Genomic DNA, 24,832 nt, shown 5'->3' with positions numbered 1-24,832 from the left:
ATTGGTGCGGTTTTAGGTGACGACTCTCAGCTCCCGGTTAACCACATGTCCATTAAAAGTTGCACAAACCCGAGAGAAATACACCACAGTAAATAAAATGGAAATAATTTAATGTTGCTTGGGTGGCCTGGGGTTGGGGACCACTGGTATATATCATATATGTAGTGCCATTTAGATTATGTAGCTTTTTAAGGAATCCATGGAATGAATTGATTCATTCAATCCAAGATTGTCTCTTGTGTTAGTTGTCCAACATGTAGTTTTTTAGAAATCTTGTCACCATTATATATAATTATAATTTGAATTTAAAAAATCATTTCCTTAAACTATCATTAGTTATAATAGTTTTAATTATGTGACAATTTTTGCATTTTTGATTCTTCATAATGTAGCAAAATTGGTTAGGTAAAAAACACAAGAAGCTATAAATTTTACCCATCAAATTAATTGCAAACCATAGGTTTGCCAGCCCCAATATAATTATTTATCTAATTTTCATAGCATTAATTTATGACATTAAATTGCAATTTAATATTTAATTTCTGTTCTAAAGATGTATCATTGGCTGAATCAACGACCTTTTTTAGCATTGAATCCTATGCAGAAAGCAGAAATTTTGGCTTTTCTATGCAATGAATTATTATGCAGTAGAGCAGTAATAAGGTAAGCATTATATTTAATTTTATAATTAATCATTTTAGGAATATTTTTTTAATATTAATACATTAATTTATTCAATTGTAATAGTGTTTCACTTTATTGTGAAACAAAATTTTGTCATGTTTAATAGTGTTGTAATACATAATTTATTTTAATTAAATACATGTCTTTGAGAAGGTTAATGCAGCTGAATTACAAATAATTTTAAAAATAGTTAAATAAGTAATAAAAAGTTAAATTTTATCAAATGTATGTGGAGTTTTTATTTATTGTTGTGTATTATTAATGCTTTTAAAAATGCATTTAAAGTTTGCTTTTAGAAGGAATTATTGTTGATTCAGTAATAGTGTGAGATATGCCGAGGATACTAACCAAGAGTACTACTTACACGACACAAAATCGCAAGATTTGATCTCTAAACTTTTTCTAGGAGAGTGTATATTACTTAACACGATCTAGAGGATTAGTTCTAGATCTCGTCAGGATCCTTGACACCAGTTAATCAATTTTGTATTATACGCGGATTAACACACATAAGGAGATGATACGGAGATAAATCCTGCATTTTGATTCAGAGTCGTAAGAGACATTTCTTTAACAAATAAAACAAAATTTAATGAAACAAATTAACAAAATTATACAAAATGGCATATTCAAATAAAGCATTTCGAGAGAGAGAGCTCACAATTGCTATTATAATCATACTACCTCAGTATAACTTTATCTTCTTCCGGCCTTTAAATTTATACTATAGTTCTTTCTTGAATAGGTCTTGAATGGCACATATTTAAATATTTCCTTCCCTATTTACTGACTTAAACTCATTTTATAAAATCTTTTGGATTTGACTTTGGGCGTTGGCCTTCAGGAGATGGTATGGAATATGTCTTCCTTCTTTCGGATTTCGTGGCATACTACTCAAATTATGCAAAATTCTTCCTCTTTCTCATGATTGTTCTCCAATCATCATATTGTATTTTCCCACGTGCACAGAGGAAAAGGGGGTTTATCAAGGGGTTACAATTTCCAGGGTGACTAAGATTTTTAGTAAATAAGAAAAAACAAAATGATGTTTCAACTTCTGTTGAAGGAAGTGACTTTTTCAGTTTCTCTTGTTTTAGAAAATATAATTTTCCCACCAAAATCAGAGAATATTTTTTGACAAAAATTTAACTTTTTAATTAAATTATTAATTATTCGCATGGGTAATTCAGATCTCACAATAGAATTAATTAGTAAGTAACAAAGTTAAGTAATATAATGCATCACGTTGTTTTAAGATAATTATAAATCATTTTAATTAATGAAGTTATTAATTTGACACAAATAATTTAAAGTTGTATTTTTTTATATTTAATATTGAGTTATTACATATTAATGATTTCATAGATTATTAATGAACTTAGTTTGAATAAAAAAAGGATGGCCTTTTTCTGAAGTAAGTTAATGTTATTTAATGAATTAATTGAAAATAAGCAAAGATAGAACAATTTGGGGGTCAAAGACTTTGTTAGCAAATATACATATAAAAATTCAGTCAAATTAGATTATATTTTTGATTATTTTATTTTTCCTATTCTTACTTATTAGAAACTTAATAATTAATAATATGAATAAGAAATAATTTTAATAAGAAGTATAGTTATACATTTAAATCATTTGGATCTTATCTACATTAAATCTAAAAGGACCAAAGCTAGAACTTAGTTCACTTTACATATAACAACACCTTTAAACACTGCAAGCATAATTTTTTCTTTTGACAAATGTTTTCTGCTCACTTGATAAGCCTTCCTTGGGCCTTAACGTTTTTCATGTATATTGATATATAAGGATTTACAATCTTTGTGATTTACAAATCTTTGTTAAAGAGACTTTATATCTCCAGTATTTCTAAACTTCTTATGTGCTGCTCATTGACTTGTCTTATTAATTTGGTTTCATCTAAATTTGCAACCACCTGTGCTCTGTTGCATATCTTGCTAATGCAGTTATTGGCTTGTTATGGTTGATATTATATTTATGCTTCTGAGTCTACTGGGTAATGATATGGCAGTGGAACCTATGTAGTTAAACAGTGGTTGAATTTTTCATCCATGATGAGGATGAAATATATCACTGGAGCCTTTTAATATTATTACGGTCTTTGCCATTGCACAGTAATTTGTATATCATGGCATTTGGTCATAGCACATATAAGCATTTAAGTATGAGGCAATCTGCCTATAAATTGAATTTAGGTTGGGATTATTCCATTTTTTTTTAATTTATACACTAAAGTCATCACGCCTGTTAATATTTTAATTTGGAACAGTGAAGTTTGGAATTCTTGACTGGCCTAAAGCAGACTTAGTCATCAAGTGAGCTGACTAATATTTGTAAAAAAAAAAAACTATGCTGGAAAGTGCTTAAGTGTGTGGTTATGTATAAATTATCTACATTGGAAAAGTATGTTTCCAAATTATCATGTATTTATTTACTCTTGACAAATATTAATAGTTACACCTTACATATTAATATTTTTACTTTATTGTTTCTGAAATTGCTATAAAATGTTTAATAGTTAATTACTAAAATTGTTTGCATTGTTTTTTTTTTTAAATTGTGCTATTGCTAGTAGAGAAGAGGATAATATTATTTCAATTGATAAAAATCAAGCTATATGAGTTTTTTTTAATGTTTTACTTTTATTTTATTCATTTTAAAAATTAGTTGAAAGAGAAACTTAATGTTAGCAAAGTAAAGAATTTTTTTCTATATTGTTAAGATTAGAATGTATTTAAAATTGATTTCAGAGTACTAGGATATTAATGATAAATTAGATTGCATTGGTGATGTTTTTTTGTGTCCACAGATGGTGCATGATAGTTAGTTATCACAGTCTTTAAATTTCACTCACCATGTGTTTCTCACATTAAAAGAAGGGTTTTTCAAACTTGCTCTTAAAATAAGCATTGTGAATGCATGGGTCATTCATGCCTTGACCACACAAAAACAAAGATACACAGCACTTTCATAAAACAATAATTTTTGGTCTTTTAGTTAGATAGCAAAATTTCAATTTAATAATAATTCATACCTAGTAGATTACCATAAAAATCTTAGTGACAGAAATTACATGTCTGTTATGAATAAAACACACATTTAATAATCCAACAAATAAAAATTAATAACATAAAAACATTTCTGACCATTTCTTAATGATCTTCTTCAGTTAACATACAGTTTGTTTTGAGTTGTCTTACGGCAACGCGAAAACAAAATTCTACCCAAGTTTCAACACTTTATTGTTTTGTACACCAGATATGTTGACAATATATTCATCTTGTGGCAAAGAAAACCTAACCTGCAGCAGTTTTTGGATATGATCAATAATAACCCTTACAGTTTATTACTACAAATGGACCAGGAGAGTGAAAATATTGTAAATTTTTTTGGACATTTCCATCACTTGCAGATAGGGAGAAATCTGGACCAGCATATGCAGAAAACCATGCTTTCAACTCATTTTAATTCCGCATAATTTGATAACTCTGCATCACATCAAATTAGTGGCCTTTAGGTCCTGGATAAAAAGAGCTTATATGCGTTGTACAAGCATAAAAGACATAATAACAGAGCTAAACTATATTCTAAGGATTGCAGAACAACAGGGATACTGAAAGAAAATCATAGAGAAACTAATCACAACTTTCCAAACAACTAAACAACGCCATCCTATCGTGGACCAAAGACAAAGGATGGTTTTAAATTATGTCTCGTTTTTAAGACAAATAAATAAAGAAACAGCCAAGACTAATAATTTCCAGGTGATATATTGACGCAATTCTATGGTTTTTAAGCTCTTAAGAAACGACTTATAGCGATATGACTGGAAATTGGCATCAGGGATCTATTCTATATCATTACACAATCAGTGTTTTAATTCTGATCTATGTGGGTGCAACGATGCTCAACTTGCAGCAATGTATCAAAAAGCATAAATGTTAGTGATGTAACGAATATTCGGTTAATAATCGGTATTCAGCCTATTTTTCGCTATTCGGCCGAATACCGAATATTTAATCACTATTCAGCCGAATACCTAAAAACAGGAGTAAGAAATAACAAAAACACAGTAAATTAATCATTTTGGTATTTAGATTTAATGTTATCGGGTTAGTGTTGTTTGTTTATATTTATTTATAACTTATAACATGCACAAAATTAAAAAATAATAATATTAGTCACATGTATTTACAATTTATAATTACAAATATCAGCACACGTACACACCTATTCATTCGAGAATCATTGCACACATGTGAGGTTCAGGAAAGAGCAAAGACAAGTGCTTAAAAAAGGATAGGCAGGGTCAGCCTGCCTATCCTTTTTTAAGCGCTTGTCTTTGCTCTTTCCTTTCTCTTTCCTCTTTCTCTCTAGTCCACGTATGCCTATGCGTACATCATAATACATGCTCACAATACTTTCGATTTGTCACTTTTCCGTCGTAGTTTTTCCATTTTATAATTACGTGACTCATAGCCTGGTGATAACAGAGAAAAGAGACAGATAGGACGTCGGTATAAGTCACAGTTATGATTTCACAGATTTGAGACAGCTTGGTATCCCAAACAGCCCCAGGCTTTCGCCTTTGCATGCTAAGTGACTTTTATTACAAGCATTTAGCTTTCCGAAGTCTGTCACAACAATTGTTTGGCATTGACGGCCTCGAATTTCGCTTTTGTTCGATTATGTTATCAACTCAATTTCATATTTATTTTCACATTTTCACTTCGTGATCCTTCTCTGTTCTTTTTTCCGTTATTTACACATGTAGGTCATTTCATTGTTATCCACATTTGATATCATCGCTTATCACATACTGCCACAATGCTCTTGTCTGTCCACTACGACTGTCAAGAATTAGCACGATTAGCAAAGCGTAGTGACTGAGGGGCAATGGAGAGCAGGGTCCTTGCCATAATGCGGTTTGCATGCCAATTTTCGTACATGTGTTAATCAAGCCAAATAATTTGGCCGAATATACTATTCGTGGCAACACTAATAAATATACAATTAATAAGAACCTTGACAACACCATGCTATCAGCATACGCAAGACAACAGGACATTCAAGTTCATCGGATCGGGCAGAAATAATTAAACCTACAACAAATTTACACACAATGAAATATCTGGAGAAGTTAGAAATCTTTAATTAAAGCGCACAAGAAAACACATCAACCATAGAAATGTGGACACTTTACCTACCACATGGCAATCCTTTTACAAAAATTAATGATATTAAGAGACTTTATTTGTTTCATTTTTTATTAAGGGACATTTTTGGCTTAATTTATATTATTTCTGTATTTGTTTATTTTATCCATCACATCTACATTTCCGTTATTTATATTTTTATTTTCGTATTTACTTTTTTTTTTTTTTTTTGTTCGATTTTATATTCTATTGTACGTTAACTGAAGAAGATCATTAAGAAACGATCGAAAATGTTTTTATGTTATTAATTTTTATTTGCTGGACTATTGAAGGTGTGTTTTATTCATAGTATATTTACCCAGTTTAGTTTGTTATATATAAGTATACATGTCTGTTATAGATAATAGTGACAACTGTATTCCAATGTATAATAAAATACCTGTATTTTATAAAAGAGTGTTATGGTAAAATTTATTTAAAACAGTAAAATTAAAAATAGGTATAAAGAAACTTGTATGTTCTATAAATTACAAAAGGAATGATTTGGAAAGTTATTTTCAAATTTATTTAAAAGTTTTTAAAATTATGTATTTGATTGAACTCAAAGTACTTCATGCCAAAATCACATACAAAAAATGTTTATAATGCTGAAATTCAGTTTTATTCTTAAAGAGTTTAATTGAACATAATTCATAAAATGTATTATAGTTATTCTCAGGTGAGAAAGTTTCTGACAAAGAATAAAAGATTTGAAACTGCTTTGAATCTCTGAGAGATGGAATGCATGTTAGAAATTTGAAAAGATAACATATAAAATAACAAAAATTTAAAATTTAAAAAGTTGACCTTTTGCTGTCCTTGTTCATTTAAAAGAAACAGTTTATACATTATCCTTTCAAATTTGTAATGTGTAATCCATCTTTTATGGATTTGAAGCAGTCTCAAATCTTTTGTGTGCTATAACAGAATAACAGAACTTTCTCATCTGAGGATGACAGTAATACACTGTTGAAAATACTTATGAATTTTGTTCAGTTAAATTTTTTATAATGCCAAAAGACTGTTGCATTTTTCTCTCTATATGAATTTAATTTACTTCTATGTTTTACTTTAATATTAGTCTGAGGAATGAAAAAAAAAAAATCTAATTAGCTAATCTAAGTTTCTATTTAATTTTTGTTATTTTATGATTCTTTTACAATTTTATTAGATAATTTAATGCAAAATATTACAAATTCTTATGTGTAAACTATAATAGTTTTTTTTATATACTGTATATATATTGAATGTAATGTTTCATAAAACTGTCTATAATAATGATCTATAGTAAATTTTCTGTTAGGTTTTTTATTGATTTTTAAGTGAATTGCTTTTTTGTAAATTATAAGTTATTTTGTAAATTTCTAAATGTTTATATTTTTTTATAAGTTTTTATTCAGAAGTAAAAAATTAAATTATTTTATTTGGTATTAAGAAGAGATTTATTATTTTCAGAATTATTATTGCTAGAACAGCCAAGTAAAATAAGAAAAAAGTTTTTTTAAAACATTGTCAAACTTATAATAACTTTATGTAAAGGTTCCTTCTCACCAGGTACTGGATCAATATATATAAAAATCAATTGCTCTATCTACTTATGCTTCGACCCCGGGCATAAGTGCCGACTTACATAACATGTGAATCATTAAACTTTCACACAGAAGGGAACACATAAGAACGCTAGAAACCTTGGAAATATATAAAGCGGGGTTACAAAATAACTGCATCAACTATAAAGATGCGAGTAATATTTCTACAGCTTGGAGGTTTGTCATTGATGGTGAAGGCCCCCACAACTCTAGTTAGGATGTTGTTAACATTTCATGTGTGTGAAAAATAAGATTGTTTTGATAAGATTGTTTAAATATATTTTGCGTATGCAATGCTTGATACGCATGCTCATAATGAGTTGAATATGTTCCAAAACTTTTAAATCTGTAATCACAACGGCTTTTCGAATCTCTAAACGTTTAACCTGAAGAAGGCCGAAGAATACGGTCAAAAACGTTTGTTTTTCAAATAAATATTTTACTGGTCAAAGGTTTATTGTCAATTGATTTTTATAATAACAATATTAAGTGTTAAAAGTGCTATTTTGTTAAAGTTGTTATTATTTAACATTTTCTTAGGGTTTTGGTAGAAATACATAAAGTTTGTTTTTCTTGTTTTACCTGACTATTCTAGCATTGATTTTAAAGATAAGAAATACCTTTTCATATTTAGAATAATAAAAAATTCAGTATTAAGTAAAATAAAGTTTGATTTTTCTCTCAATAAAATCTAAAGTTTAAACCTCAGAACAATTTTTAAAAACTGATAAGAGAGTTTGTAATAATAATTTTATCATACAAATATATTAAATACTATTAAAAGTAAATTTATTAAGAAGTTAGAGCACACATTCAGGGAAATTTAAAATTAATCACTTAAATAAAGAATGTACAAAATAATTACAAATCTACACAAATTTTTTAAACTGCATTTCATTTGATTTTTGTAGGCAAATAGATAATAATATTGAAGCTGTTAATTCTCTGCGTAAAGATAAATGGTTGATTGAGGGTGATCTTCGAAAGTGAGTATTTTTGAAAGCAATTGTAATTTCAAAATATTTACTGTATATGTATGCTTTCTAATTTTACTAATTTATTGTTTATAAATTTTATTCAAAATTACTTTCAAATAAGTTAAGTTAGGAGATACACAGTTTTATTAATGATACAAGAAAACAAACTAAAATGTTTCAAACTAAGCACTTTAGCCTTTTTAATTAAGGCTTCTTTAGATTAAAACTCCATTACAGATTGGAACTTATAGAAATTAAATAGATTTTAAATTAATTAAATTAAAATCTGTTTATTTGATTTCTATATCTATTTTATTATAATTTTATACTACAGAATAATTAATGATATTACCATTACTAATGACATATTCTGTATAATTCTTTCTGCTGCTTTTATAAAGATATATATAACACAGGTCAACAAAAAAAATACTGTTTTTTTTTTGTGCCTAGGATTTTAGAACTGATTTTAGCTATATTTAGATCACTGAATCCAAATATGAAATCAGTTTTTCTCTATCAGCTCTACTTTTTCTAGATCTGTGTTTTTTTAATGTACAGTGCTACATGAAATGTGCAGCTCTAATTCCAGTTTGTACAGTTCTAAATCACATATGCAAGAATTGATTCCTGTATATTTTCCCCATTGTTAGTCTGCCGTCCAGTTAGTTATAGGTAAATCCACCAAATGAAGTAAGCATTTGGTAACGAATTGACGTTCAATGCTTCAACTAGAGTTGAGGTAAGTTTGTAAGTTCTAGCCGTGCAGTGTCTAGATCAGGTGTTTCCCAACCTTTTTTGTGCTATGCCCCACCTAAGTCTTTCTAAAATTCTTATGCCCCCCTAACATATACACTTAATTGCCACACTGTTTTGTCATAACCACGATAAAACCTGATCCTTTTATCAAAGTCTCTTGTACTTTCCAGTTGTTGCCAAACGCAACCTGGAACACAACTCATGTCTGTCCACCTCAAGGTCTGGGCAAAGAATGTCCTTTCTCCTCTTTCATCAGCATCAGGACTTCATTCATCTCTTTTGTTCTCAGTGGTTCCAAGAATTGTTAATTCCACCCCAAGGGAAAAGGGTTATAAAGGAAAGTTCTAGAAGGAAAGGGAAACAAAGAACAAAGTACTGTTTTATAGATGCTTTTATTTGTGTTGTTGAATAGAAATAAAATGAGTTCAAGTAGAAGTTGTGTAAATCATTCTGATGTGTTTTGCTACATATGCAGAGAATATATGTTAAAAGAAAACAGAAAAACTATTTATGACTTTGTAAAGAGAGCTTATCTTGGATACTTTGGTGTTAAACTTGGTGATCAGGATAAAGGCTGGGCACCGCATCAGGTCTGTAAAAGTTGTACAGAACATTTACAACAGTGGACTACTGGGAAAAAAAAAAGTCTGAAATTTGGCGTACTGATGGTTTGGAGAGAACCCAAAAATCACTTCGATGACTGTTATTTCTGCCTAGTAAATATTAATGGAATCAATCATAACAATTGTAGCAAGTGGACTTATCCTGATTTAGTCTCTGCAAAACGCCCGGTCCCTCATTCATAGGAAGTGCCAGTTCCATCATCTCACCAGCTACCAGAGCTCTGTGAGGACGAGTATCCCTCTGATCCTAATGAAGGTGACTGGATTATGAGAGAATGTCATCAATTCCTCAAAGTTTCAACCAGGATGAGTTAAATGACCTCACTAGAGATCTCAACCTGCCAAAAGAAGCTTCTGAATTATTGGCTTCCAGGTTGAAGGAGAAAAATTTACTGGAGCAAGGAACCAAAATTACCTTTTACCGTACAAGAGAAAAGGATCTGCTACCCTTCTTCTCTCAAGAAGACTATCTTGTGTTTTGTCACGAAATTAGAGGACTCTTGGAAAAAATGGGCCTTGAATATTTTTCAGATGATTGGTGCCTATTTATTGACAGCTCAAAACGAAGTTTGAAATGTGTCCTTCTACACAATAGGAACAAATATGGTTTAATACCAATTGCTCACTCAACGAAAATGAAAGAAGAATATAACACCAAAGCTCTGGTCTTGGAGAAGGTAAAGTATCGTGAACATCAATGAGTAATTTGTGTAGACTTAAAAATGGTAAACTTTCTCCTTGGACAGCAAATTGGCTACACCAAATATCCTTGTTTCTTGTGCCTCTGGGATAGCAGAGACAAAACACACCACTGGGTTAGAAAAGAGTGGCCTAAGAGAGAAAACATGGACGTTGGAGACAGAAATGTCATTAACGACCCTTTAGTTGAACGAGAGAAAATCATCTTTCCTCCACTGCACATCAAGCTAGGCCTAATGAAGCAGTTTGTAAAGGCTCTTGATAAGAAGGGATCATGCTTTGCATATATAGGGGAAAAAATGTCTCAGTTAAGTATAGAAAAAATTAAAGCAGGAATATTTGATGGCCCACAAATAAGACAACTCATTAATGATCTTGCCTTCATAAATTCGATGAATGAAGCTGAGTGAAAAGCCTGGACTTCATTTGTTGCAGTTGTCAGAAATTTTCTAGGCAAACACAAAGCTGAAAATTATGTTGAACTGGTAAACGAGATGCTTAACAGTTTCAAATCCCTTGGGTGTAATATGAGTATTAAGATGCACTATTTAAACAGTCACTTAGACTGTTTTCCTGAAAATTTAGGAGACATCAGTGAAGAACAAGGTGAAAGATTTCACCAGCTATTAAAACTATGGAGGATCGCTACTAAGGAAGATGGGATACGCATATGATGGCAGATTACTGCTGGAGTTTAAAAAGGGATTGCTCCAAAATACATTCACGAAAGTCAGGGAAAAGAAGCTTCCTCAATATGTAACTGTTTAGTTTTATTGATGACTTTTTCCTTTATCTTTCTATAGAATAATATTTGCATAATATAATAATAAAAATTCCGTGTTTAGTTTTTTTTATTTGATCCATGGATTTAACTTAAGATATTGAAACGTATATTTCGCTAAAGTGTTATATCTTAAACAAAATTAGAGCTCCTAGGCAAAAACTAATGCCGTATTTGAATTCAAGACATCAAATTCATATGAAATCAGCTCAAAATACCTGGCCACTAAAACCACTGTTGACCTGTGTAATTTGTCTGTTTATTTATCAGGACTACAGTGGGACCATTAAGTTTAGTTAATGAAAAATTCAATGTAAAAACATAAATATGCAAAGTAGTGACCAAGTAATATCTAATTGTGCAGTAATTTCAAATAAAGCCAAATGTACTGCTATTAATAAATAATAGAATAGAATAAATTGAAACAAAATTAGGGTATGAATTAATACATAATGGTTATTCCACATATTATTTACACCCATGTTGCAAAATTCATACAATATGGTTCTTTATTGAAAAGAATATAGGAATATTTTGGCATTTAACATTTCATGAGATATTTTTCACTATATAATTTATAATTTATGATTAATTGATAATGATAAAAATATATGTTTTTAAATGATCTGTAACTAAACAATGCCGTAAGTAAAAATATGTTGAAATATTTTTTAACATGATTTTTTCTCTATTGTTTGAATATCAGCATGAAAATTTAAAATATTTTTATTGTAATCTTGAAATTTTGACAAAAATTCAATGTTTTTCAAATAGATTCACCTATTCATTTTTTTCTAATATTTAAATAAATAAAAAAAACAAATATAATAATTTTCTGCTTTGTTTCATGATGAAAAAGTTCGTAAGATATAAACAAAATAGTGCTGCCCATACAATAGCCAAGATACTAGCATCTAAATATTGTATCTCAAATAATAATTATGTAGTGTAAACATTGTTAATAAAATATATTATATTTGTTTTTTTTTTTTATTTAAATATTAGAAAAAAATGAATAGGTGAATCTATTTGAAAAACATTGAATTTTTGTCAAAATTTCAAGATTACAATAAAAATATTTTAAATTTCCATGCTGATATTCAAGCAATAGAGAAAAAATCATATTAAAAAATATTTCAACATATTTTTACTCACGGTATTTAGTTACAGATCATTTACAAGCATATATTTTTATCATTATCAAAAATTATAAATTATACAGTGAAAAATATCTCATGAAATGTCAAATGCCAAAACATATTGTATGAATTTTGCAACATGGGTGTAAATAATATATGGAATGCTCCATGTATAAGCATTTCCATAATATTTGCAGGCTTTTGCAAAATTTTTTATTAAAGTATGATGTAAACATCTTAAAAACTCAAACATTTAAAGCTACATTAAATAGTAACAGTGCATCTGTTTTTTTTTTTTAATTAATGATAATGAACAAGTTTAAAACTAGACAAATTGTCTTAAAATTGAAACTAATTTTAGCAATCATTTTAATATTTTTCTTATGATGCTTTTGTAGAAAATTATTTTTTTATGAGTACTTATGCTGTTTTTCTTAATTTTCTAGTCATTTTTGGAAATTTTTAATATTGGTATTAACACTAGTATTATTAAAAAGTAGTATCAAAATACTAATATAGAATTTTCATCTGGCATTTTAATCCTCAATTTTTGTGTAGTTTATCTAGTTTTTTTTAACTTTCTTGTGATCTATTAAAAGAAGATTGATGTAATTTTACTATCTGTTTAGTGGTTGCTAAAAAAGGATCAAAAACATTGTGTTCCAGAGATAACCAACGATCACCTTAAAAATTGGGCTATAATCTGGCTAATTAAATGATTGACATAAAGTAATTTGTCATTAGAGGTAGAAGTTAGGTGCCATCTCTTAACTAAATTAATAATTACTAGCTGTGCCTGCAGTTTCGCCCACGTGGGATTCAGTTTGTGACTATAACAGTATCAGTTAGATCAGTGTTTCACAACTGGTGTGCTGTCACAAGGTGAAAGGTGTGGCATAAACTTTTACATATTCTATTAATTTCAAGTTTTATTTATATATTTTCATCACAGTTGTTGTGTTTCTTATGCTTGTATTTCATTCATTAATGAAATAAGATGATGTTAAAGCAATAAGCACATATGTTGTCCCAGTACTCACTTATTCTTTTGAAGTTATACATTGCACTCAGGACCAGATCATTGCATAGACAAATGAGACAAATGTCTAGGGCCCAGTCAAACTCTATTTTGAAAAGATTTGTAAATAAGATAGTTTACTTTTCTGTTGAACAACTATATAATACTGGTAAAACTGGTAAAATGTTATATTATTTAAATATTAACTGAAAAGGTTAAATTAAACAAATAAAACGGCAAAACCGTATTTGGGACACGACTATGTCTCGGAGACACTACTAAGAGGAATCACTTTGACGCTCAAAGCGGATCTCGTTCTCATTCTCCAATCTACTTTGGTATCGCTGTTTTTGGGTGCGATCATTCAAACTTCGCCAGCCACGACCACGAGGTTGTCCATGATGCATTTTCGGTGAAATTAACCTATCCAATTTTGAAATTTCTCTCCGTTGCAACCCGTCGGCCCAGGTTGAATTTTTGTCGATGCCTAACGAAAATTTCCCGTTTTTGAAAAAAAATAATCATGGCTATTGTATCGTTTGAAATTATTTTTTTATTTTGCACAAACAATATACAGTTTAACCCGATTATAACGTTATCGGATGTAACAACAATTCTAATATAATGTCAAATTTTTATCAGTTCCATGATTTTACTATACTAGATAATGTTAAAAAACCCTTCTTGTAACATATTTGAAGTACTCGTAAATTTACAAAATTAGATTACAAATTTTATTTAACAAAGAAAATACTACGTGTTCAGTCCTAGGGTCAGAGTTCACTTCTTAGTGGGTGATACTCTCACAACCTGACTTTGGTTTGCCTGTTTGTAGAGAGAGTCGTCATTTTGTATTTTACTTTGACTCGGTTCTCGGTCCCAAGTATCTACAAGTCTGGTTTTTTTTTATGCGCGCATGATTTGGGCACTTAATACTCTGTGCCATATTGCAACTCTTGATATGTACTCCTTCATACCTGTAAGCTGATAACACAGCAGGCATACGATTTTATAAACAAGACATAGTCTTGTTGACAATTAATATTTTAAGATAATATTGTTATTGTATAACAACTTTTGTTAGATATTTAATAAAATAAATTTCAATTTTTTAAATTTATAAACAAACTTCAAACTTTTCTAGAAAAACTAAAATTTATTGTTGTGTATTGAATATTTTTTATTAATAAAAATTTAAGATTTGTTTTAGTTTTTCACATTATTTAGTTTAGTTTTATTTATTATTTTATATTTTTTGTGTGCTCTATTTATTGTGAGAGGGGAGGGGGCCTGGTAAGAAGAAAATGTCTAGGGCCCCAAAGTGGGTTAATCCGGTCTTGATTGGACTCACGCAGATCTTGAGCAACTCCAAACGAAAACAAGAACAACACTTACTAAGTATAAACGTCATCCTAAATCTGCCATAGAAAGATTAACTTTTCCATGTAAAGATGGTGGATGTGGCCTAATCGACATAGTTAACCTTCACTACAAACAAATACAGACATTGAGAGTTTTTCTACAAAAAACAAGAAACATCACAGTTACATAAAGCAGTAACTCTAGCAGACTCAAATAATACACCATTAAATTTACATTCACAATGTATGACCATGACGCAACATATAAATAGCATAGACACCATTAAGCAATTGTGGGCTCAAAAGGCATTCCATGGCAGGCATTCTTATGACCTGGCCCAGGATTCTGTTGACAAAACTGCATCAAACAGCTGGTTAGATCAGGGATGCCTTTTTGGGGAGACAGAAGGATTCATGATTGTCATACAGGATCAGGTCATAAATACTAAAAACTACAGAAAACACATACTCAAAGATACAACAATCACAAATGACACATGCAGAAAACGTTACATCATGCCAGAAACTATACAACACATCACTTCTGGTTGCAAGCTCTTGGCACAGACAGATAATTTACATAGACATAATCAAGTAGCAAATACATCAAAAGCTTACAAAGAAACACAAATTATTAGACGTTGACGAACCATATTACAAATACATTCAACAGACAGTATTGGAAAACAACATGCACAAAATGTACTACACAGCCATTGGTATCAACCAAGTGTAACTCACAAAAATCAACATAATAATAATAGTAGGTTTATGGCATTAAGAAATTCTATTAATAGCATCACATCATATGTTTTTGAGAATAACATTTTGGTGTGCCGTGTTGAGTTATGTCAAGTCATAGGTATGCCGCGAGTAGAAAAAGGTTGTGAAACACTGAGTTAGATGATATCTTTTAATTTATATGAATGTTTTAGGAACACATACAGGACAAAAGATATTCATTACTTTAAGTGACAACAAATAGGCAAATGTTCAGCACAAGTTCGAACATATGCAATGTGTATCTCGCCGACCACGCGACTGTGCCGCACGATTACCTATCTCGTATACATACATGTCTTGCCCCTCACCACCCGCTGACACCAAAAATATAACGCTTATCTAGATGATATTTTTTAATTTATATGAATGTTTAATGGAATAATATACAGTCTATGTCCACCCTGAAGGTCCATTCTAAATATTGGTGAAAGAATTTTTGAAATCAGATGAGTAGTTTCGGAGATTACCTCCTACATCCAAACTTACAAACTTTACCTCTTTATAATATTAGTATAGATAATTTAAATAAATAATTAAATAAATTTAGAAAGAATGAAAGAACTGACCCGGAGCAGGGCTTGAACCCGCAACCTCTGCTTGCCGTGCAGTGCGCTTGCCAGTTGCGCCACCTGGACCCTGAGCGAGTCTTCCTCGGGTGCAAGAATTAATATACTTCTAGAAGCAAAGATTCTTTCGGGGTCCGGGTGGCGCAACTGGCAAGTGTAGGTTGCAGTTTTAAGCCCTGCCTTAGGTCAGTTCTTTTATTTCAGAAGGTTTTAAATTTATTTAATTATTTATTTAAATTATAATTATTAATTTAGTTAAGAGATGGTGCCTAACATCTACCTCTAGTGACAAATTACTTTATATCAATTATTTAATCAGCCAGATTATAGCTCGAAATTTAAGGCGATCGTTGGTTATTTCTGTATATGCATCGGACTTTGAGTTGTTTATCATTTTCTTTCATTAAATAACTTTCTGGTTTAAATTAAGTTGGTTACTTTTTACTTATATTTCAGTTTTCAGTAGATATTTTATATCAAAATATACATATATGAACTAAATAAGAACATTTAAAGATTTTTAAAGAGAAATCTTTAATTTTTGTTAATTTATTAAAATTTTAAAGAAAACTTGATATCATATCATATATATAAGTTTTCTTATTTTTGAAAAAGTAAAGCTTTGTTTCTTAATGCTGGAGAAAAATTTATTGAATTCAAATTATAAAAATAGAATATATTTTTTACATATTAATGAATAAATCTATATAGAATATACTAATCTTATAAAGTTTTTAATTTTTATATGTGTAATAATTATTTCTTATGATTACTTGTATTTTAAAACTGAATGTTTCAAAATTGCATAAACTAAAATCACATACATTACTAATATACATGTGTAAATATAATTTGTCCAAATATCAAAATCTTAGAAATATCAATAAGATTTATGCCGTTTATAGCCTATTCTTACAGCAATAGATTTAAACTACTTTTTTTAGAAAAGAGTACTATATCAAAACACTTTTTATAAATGTGTAATGTAATAATACAGTAGAGCATCGATTATCTGACCTCTGATCAACCGTTACATCGGTTAACCGACCGTTCTAGTCTGCAAATTTGAAATGTCTGCTAGTGATGTGGTGCTACAATATTTGGCTATGTTTTGGCTACTTTAATATTATTTTTGTTAAATTTTTGCATGTTTTAGCTGGCAACACTGGCTCAATCATGAAAGGGAGGCCAGTACAGTATTTAAACAAGGCTTAATTTTCTAATTATGAGTAGTTGTTTGTTTTGTGAGCAATAAAATAAGTTAAAAATAATTTTTAACGATACAATAGCGACAATTATTAGACTATTAAAAAAAATTCGTTGGGCTTAACATCGATGAAAATTCAACGCAAAGTAGGTTAATAGCGATATACTAATTACATGGGATATACTAATACTGTATACTATACTAATGTATTTTTTCATACTTTTCGGTTATCCGTTTTTTCAGTTATCCGACTAACCCGAGTCCCCAATTGAGTCGGATAATCGATGCTCTACTGTAAATGAATTTCAAAATATATGTTATTGAATTATAGTTTTTAAAAATAGTTATATAATATGAAGTTACAAATATTTATTAAATAAATATAAAATACTCGTTATTTGTTCATATAATGTAGTGAAATAAATAAATCTGTGTTAGTAGGGTAGACTATAATTTATAATATATGATGATTCCTTGTTTAAATTGTTTAAACATACAAAATTGCTTTGATATTTTACAATTCAAAATTTATTCACAGCACAAACAGTTTTAGAATTTTATATTTTATGTTTACCAGATAGCTTTTACATTTGAGTGCTGTAGATAATAATTTGAACTTAGTTTAGTTTGATAATAAAGTTCACTTTTAATGTTATGAAAAATTAAATAAAAATCCATCATTGAGGACAATAATTTTGTTAAAACTGAAGACTTTTAACTTAAAAATTTGGTATAATATATATTAAAATAAGATAAAAGGCATTTTAAAATAAGGTGACCATAAATACTGTTTTTGTTAAAATGTTAACAAAAGCAATATTTTAAGTTTTTTTCACTATATTAAAAAAAAAATAAATTGCAAGTACGGTTGACCCCCCCATAACACTGTTGATAATTCTGTTTTTTATGAATTTCATGTTGTACGAGTCACTTAGATTTTACAAATACATGTTTTGGGCTGTGAACGGCTCATGTATTTGTAAAATCTGAGTGACTTGTACAACATGAATTTTATATAAAATGGAATTATCAACAGTGTTATAGGGGGGTTGACTGTATTTAAAGTAAAAGGCTACTTTCTGAACCATTTTTTTTTTTTTTATAACTCCAAAACTTTAATAACATAAGTCTTTAAATTTTTTTTACAATTGTTATTTTTTTTTTCTTTCTTTTATATTCTATATGATAGATACTTTTTTTTGCTATTGACAAAATGTTTGAATTTTGTCTTATCTGTCATTTCTATTTGATTTGGAATGAATATGGTCAGTATATTGATTAAACTGGTCACTACTAGTGATGAAAATGTCAACATGCAGTTGAAACTTTACAGTGAAATTATAAATGTTTTGTTTCAAATAAGAAGACAGATGTAGACAAACTCATAACATTGATTGTCCAATAGTTTAATTATGGATTTATTTGTTACATTTTGAAATAATTATATTTTTAAATTTGTAACATCTAAAAGTTTAAAAAATAACAATTTTAAAGTGCTAAGATTTGATTACTCAATTTGTGTTTAAGAATAAGACTTACTTGTGCTGTGAAACATTATTGAATTTTGTATTTTGCAGTCAGAAACATATTTCTAAGCAATATCAATTTTCAACTTTGTAAAAACATAAAATCAGACATGAACTAAAGTCTTTGAATCTTAAGTTTTGAGTTAGAGAAATTAAATCTCAAAACAACTTGTGACTTATCAAACACACAATACACTGACTGTACAGGAATTGAGTTGGGACAAAAATAGAATTTGAGTTAGAATTTCAAGTTAGGGAAGTTTGAGTTATCAAGAGCCTACTGTAGTATGTTTATTAAAAGAAAACTATTTATATGATTGATAAAAAATATTCTGTTTTAATTTCTTTAAAAAAAAAGATTACTTTAGTGGAAAATGTGAATAAGTTGCAATTATAGAATTTCATGTTTTCTAAGCTAATATATAAAATATTTTTCAGTCATTTTATTTTTTTAAATCATACTTTCCCATTTCTGTGTTGATATTTTTTAAAGATTTATTAAAGAATAAGAAATTTAAATTTTATTTTAAGATTAGATTGTATTGTTTTAGAATGCCTTTTTAAAGAATAAATAAATCAAATATTTTTTTAGATTAAAATGTATTCAACAGAAGAGAGTCCATACTACTTACATTAAACAGTGTGTTGCAGAAGATGCTAAAGCTGAAGAAATTACAACACAAAAATCTGCATCCAATACTAAATGTAAAAGTACATCAAATGTATCAAAAAATAAAACCAAATCAAACAGAAGTAAAAAAGCAAAAGATACTGAAATAGAAGAGAATGATATTGGTGGTAATGAAAGTGGAAATGACACTGATGATACTCAAGATATTGGTCATATATCTGATGGAGAAGTATGCATTGCTTTTTTGATTAAAATAATTATTAATTTTGAATATTTAAATATATTTTTATTAAGAAATAAAAATTTTATAGAATAATTATATATTTTAGTTTTATATATACTTTAAATTTTTTTCCAAAGTATGAGTTTAACCTATAACAGAATGTTTTAAGTGTTATTTTTTTATTTTAGAAAAAAAATTTGTAATTGTGTTTTGACAATTAATTTTGAAATTATATAATTATTACTTAAATTCATAATTTGAAGAATTAATTTTTATGGTTTAAACCAGAGTCTCCACTTTTTTTCTGAGAAGGCCATGTGAGTTGTAAACAATAACTCTGGGACCAGGTATGAAAGATATAAAAGATATAAGACTTTTAAGACTTCAAAGATTAAGACTTTTTATTTCTGAGTAACAATGGATCTAAATTATTGTGAAATTTGTAACTGATTTTTTGAAAGAATTTCATTAAAATTAGAATAAATTTTCTGGCACCCAATATTAAAATCTCCTTTAAGTAATTTGAATTCATATATTTCAATTTTGAAAGATTTACTCACAATGGTATGTAGAAGAAAAATATAAAATATTTCTCATGCATTACTTAAAATTTTCTTCTGACAAGATAAGGTTTATTAAGTTTCTGCTTTGAACTAGTTGAAATTTGATCATAAAACATGTCAATGAGAAGAAGCTATGCATGCTGGATAAGTATGCTTTGGGACTGTATTTGGCTTGCAGGCTATATGTTGGTGACCCATGATAAACCAGTAAATGAAGATTTTTGAATAATGTCTTAAAATGTCTGATTTACAAATTCAGTAATGAAGTTGATATGATGCCTATAAACAATATGAGTCTCATGAAACATTACTATTAACTTCAGTAAATCTATAATTAGTTAATAACTTAATTAGAGCATTTACTCATATCTTATTTTTTGTACAGGGCTATAAACAAAAGTATACTATTTTAGACCAATAATGAGGAGAACTAGGTTAACCCAATTATCTTCAAGCATTTAAATAATTGTATATATAGAAATAAATTCAATAATAATTGATTAGATAACATAAAAAGTTACAAGATTTTATTTGTAATTTTCCTTGGTATATAAGAATATGATATAATACATTTTGAAAGCTTTTGCAAAAACAGTATTAAGATGAAGTTATATTTAGAGTAAAAAAATTTTTAAATATGAATGTAACAAAGCAAATGTACTGTAGGTTTGATTTTATTACATAGACAAATAGATGAAAATAGCATATATTCAAACTTGGAACATGAAGAAAACAACTAAATTGGTGTATTGCTGAATTCAAATGGAGAAGATTATTTTAAGCAAGTTTTATGAACTAAAAACAATTTGCAAAATTTAAAATAATGGGATCAGTAAAAATTTTATAAAAAAATTTGATAAAAGTTGGCCATCTTATTAAACCAGTAGTTATAGAAGTAATATGTGTTGAATTTATNAGATTTTATTTGTAATTTTCCTTGGTATATAAGAATATGATATAATACATTTTGAAAGCTTTTGCAAAAACAGTATTAAGATGAAGTTATATTTAGAGTAAAAAAATTTTTAAATATGAATGTAACAAAGCAAATGTACTGTAGGTTTGATTTTATTACATAGACAAATAGATGAAAATAGCATATATTCAAACTTGGAACATGAAGAAAACAACTAAATTGGTGTATTGCTGAATTCAAATGGAGAAGATTATTTTAAGCAAGTTTTATGAACTAAAAACAATTTGCAAAATTTAAAATAATGGGATCAGTAAAAATTTTATAAAAAAAATTTGATAAAAGTTGGCCATCTTATTAAACCAGTAGTTATAGAAGTAATATGTGTTGAATTTATTTTTTTTAATGTGAAACAAATATTAAAAATTAAAAGAATCTCTTTTGTTGCAGTAATAACAAATATAAATATTTGACTTACTTTATTTACTAAAAGATTAAAATTATTCGAATGAATGTTTGACTAATATAAGAAAAGTAGCTCATAAAATTTACAAATTTTAATTTCTATTTTTGGATTGCACACCATTTTGATTGCAATATAGTGTAATATGCATGACCTTTTATTTTTTTGTACATGTAAATTGAAAATTTAAATAAACATTTTATGATTTATGTTCAGAGGCATATCCTTAGTTTTGCAAGTGATAAAGTTAAAGAATACCCCTATAAGAAGATTAAATTGATAAATTATTTGTAAAAAAAACATTTTTAGTTTTTCAAGAAAGGAAAAATATTTTCAAATATTTTGTAAATTTTTTGCAATGATAAGCCATAATTATGCCTCTTTGCCTATTACATACCGTATTTTGACGATTATAAATTGCTGTCGAGTATAAGACGCACCCCTATTTTGAGACAGAAAATTTAGAAAAAACTTTTTTAATGGGAGATTGCATTTTATTCGTTTTTTTATTCAAGAATGTGACGGATGCATTTTATTTGTTTTTTTTTTATTAAAAAGATGCAGTTTATTCGTTTTTTTTTATTCAAGAATATGACGGATGGGTGAATTGATACCTTTATTATACTGAAATAATCGTCATTTCTTAATGTAAACTCTGAGGTCATGCGATGACAGTCGACAGAACATGGCGGCGATGACTCGTGTGTCGCTATTCTGTTAATCTAGGTATTCTAGCCATTCGGTTGAGGAACCATGTGCTTAACAGATCACTGCACGGGTTGGTCCTTAGAGTGAACCACTACTGTAGATAATTTCACTGTAAAAACGGTTACCTGTTGAGTATAAGACGCACCATGATTTTTAGCCCCAAAAAGTAGTAAAAAAAAGTGTGACTTATACTCGTCAAAATACGGTATATAATTTATAATTATTATTGTATTGTTAACAATAATTTTTTATAGTTAAATTTATTACCAATATTAATAATAAGATGTGTCCCATAAATATAGGTCCAGTTTGAAAAACAATAATAAAACATGAATTAAAGATTTCTTAATGCCCAATACAGCATCCTTAAACCAAAATTAAATTAAATACATGATTAGACATTGATTTCATTAAAATTTGCAAGTGTTTTTCTTCAGTTTTTTTCTATTTAGCTACTATTGCATTCTTCAGTTCCTATACTGTATAGTACTTCTTGCCTCCCATATACACAGCTCTTCCCATTTCCCACAGGTTCTCAATGGGATTGAGAACCTGTGGGAAATGGTAGCCAGTAAGGTAGCCAGTCCAAAATCAGCACTCCATTATTCAAAACCCATTCATAAGTGGACTTAGCATTGTGTATTGATGCATTGTCCTATTGGTAGATCCATCTTGGTCCTTCTATTTTCTCTGCAAATGGTAAGAGATGTTTCTCCAGCATCTTGATGGCCATTTACATTCATTCTGCCCTGTAGGAATGCCACATTAGACTTTCCATCCCATCTGAATGATGCCCATATCATCACAAAACTGCATTTTGTTGACATTTTGAATATATCTGTTCTTATCATATTAAACTGTGCCAACAATTCACCCAGACCATCCAAATTAAACTTTTTTCATCAATCCATATAATTCTCTTTTTTTCTTTCCAATACATCATTTCTTTGGCCCATTTTTAATCTCTTCTGCCTGTGTGTTTTTGTTAAGGCAGAGATGGCTTTTCTTTGACTAAAGAAATTGGTCTGAATTTTTTATAATTCCAGAAACTTGATTTGGATATTGCATTGTCAAGTCTTATAGAAATTTGATGTATTGATGATGAATTATTGCCAGTTTTTTTTAAGCATCTAATTTTATTTATGGGACTACTTTTGAAGGCTGTTCTTTGGAGCATTTTTATACTGTAAGCATCTCCTAGACATATAAAATTATTAATTAAGTAATGAGATCTTTTCAAGTTTTGTTGCAATTTGTCTGTTTTGATTTCTTCCAGGCCATAATTAGCCCTTTTCTATGTCTGTAAGTCCTTTTGGCACATCCTGCGATTCAAAAGTCACACAAACTATCAATTGATGTTAATTAATCAGTTTAAAATTATGCTGCCATTTTCAATTGGATATGTAGGTTTCTCTAATTGCAAAAATATATATATTAATTACATCAAATTTGATACTTTAAAAAATTTTGTACTGGACCTATATCTATGGTATGCACCTTAATAATAATAATAATCAAGTTCTAAGGTCTCCCATTTGTTTTTTCTGTCAAAATACTTTCACAAACAAACTTCTGACACTTCTCAACTTAATCTCTCTGCAGACATACACATTTTTCATAACATCGATGCCATGACATTATAGCCGCTACAAACACTTCTTTAGAGGTCTGTTTTGACACTAAAAAATTGCTGATGCTACAGCAGCATGACTGGAAAATGTGCGATCACAGAAAGTGTCCTTCATCATTGGAAAAAGCCAAAAATTGCTAGGAACAAGGTCAGGTGAGTAGTGAGCATGAGAAACCACTTCAAAGTTGTTTTCACAAAGAAACTCCTGTGTTAACATCACCCAATGAGCTATAGCATTGTCTTGATGGAAGAGTACACATGCAGCCTTTTCTGGCTGTTTTCTTGCAATACTGGAAGCAATTCATGGTGACAACTTGATTGTACACATGAAGCAACTTGCTCCAAGCATGCATGGATGTTTCGGTTTGTTGCCACACAATGTTCGTCCTTCTTTGAGCTGTTGTACCCACAAACACATTTTTCACATCCATGACACCATCACTGCATGTGTTACTCAACTGGCAATGAATTTTGGTGGGTGTCACTCCATACAAGTGCAGAAAACGAATGATTACTCATTGTTCTTGTAATGAAAATGTTGCCATTTTAAGTATCAAAAACACCTCTCACCTGAACTGCGTTTGCTAGAGTTCCATGCACCGTGCAATGCTACCCTCTCTGTTATCCGACCATAAACAGTGTCCACTTCTTCAAAAGAAAACTGCATGTTTCTACCTGTTTCTTTCCTCTAGAAAAAAATAGGAGACCTTACAACTTGAATGCATCTTGTAATTTATTATCAATGTTAATAATAACAATTTTTTTTTTTTTTT

At 29.0% G+C, this 24,832-nt stretch overlaps 1 protein-coding gene across 4 annotated transcripts in view; it reads left to right on the top strand.

The window, feature by feature from the left end:
• Positions 1–424: 424 nt before the first annotated feature.
• LOC111628731 (bromodomain adjacent to zinc finger domain protein 2B-like) overlaps positions 425–24,832 on the top strand; it is a 78,617-nt gene continuing 54,209 nt past the window's right edge. For 2 of the 4 annotated variants that reach the window (XM_023372566.1, XM_023372565.1), the window contains exons 1-3: positions 426–663; positions 8,401–8,475; positions 19,521–19,788. In XM_023372566.1, coding sequence (XP_023228334.1) covers positions 554–663; positions 8,401–8,475; positions 19,521–19,788 — 453 coding nt within the window. In that variant the 5' untranslated portion in view covers positions 426–553. Of the gene's footprint in view, positions 664–8,400; positions 8,476–19,520; positions 19,789–24,832 lie in introns of all 4 variants that reach the window. The other 2 variants (XM_023372564.1, XM_023372567.1) reach the window with 2 other exon arrangements.

This window comes from Centruroides sculpturatus, unplaced genomic scaffold (assembly GCF_000671375.1).
Source record: "Centruroides sculpturatus isolate CEXI.00-Female unplaced genomic scaffold, Cexi_2.0 scaffold598, whole genome shotgun sequence".
Lineage (NCBI taxonomy): Eukaryota > Metazoa > Arthropoda > Arachnida > Scorpiones > Buthidae > Centruroides > Centruroides sculpturatus.
This window is presented reverse-complemented; position numbering and strand designations above follow the sequence as displayed.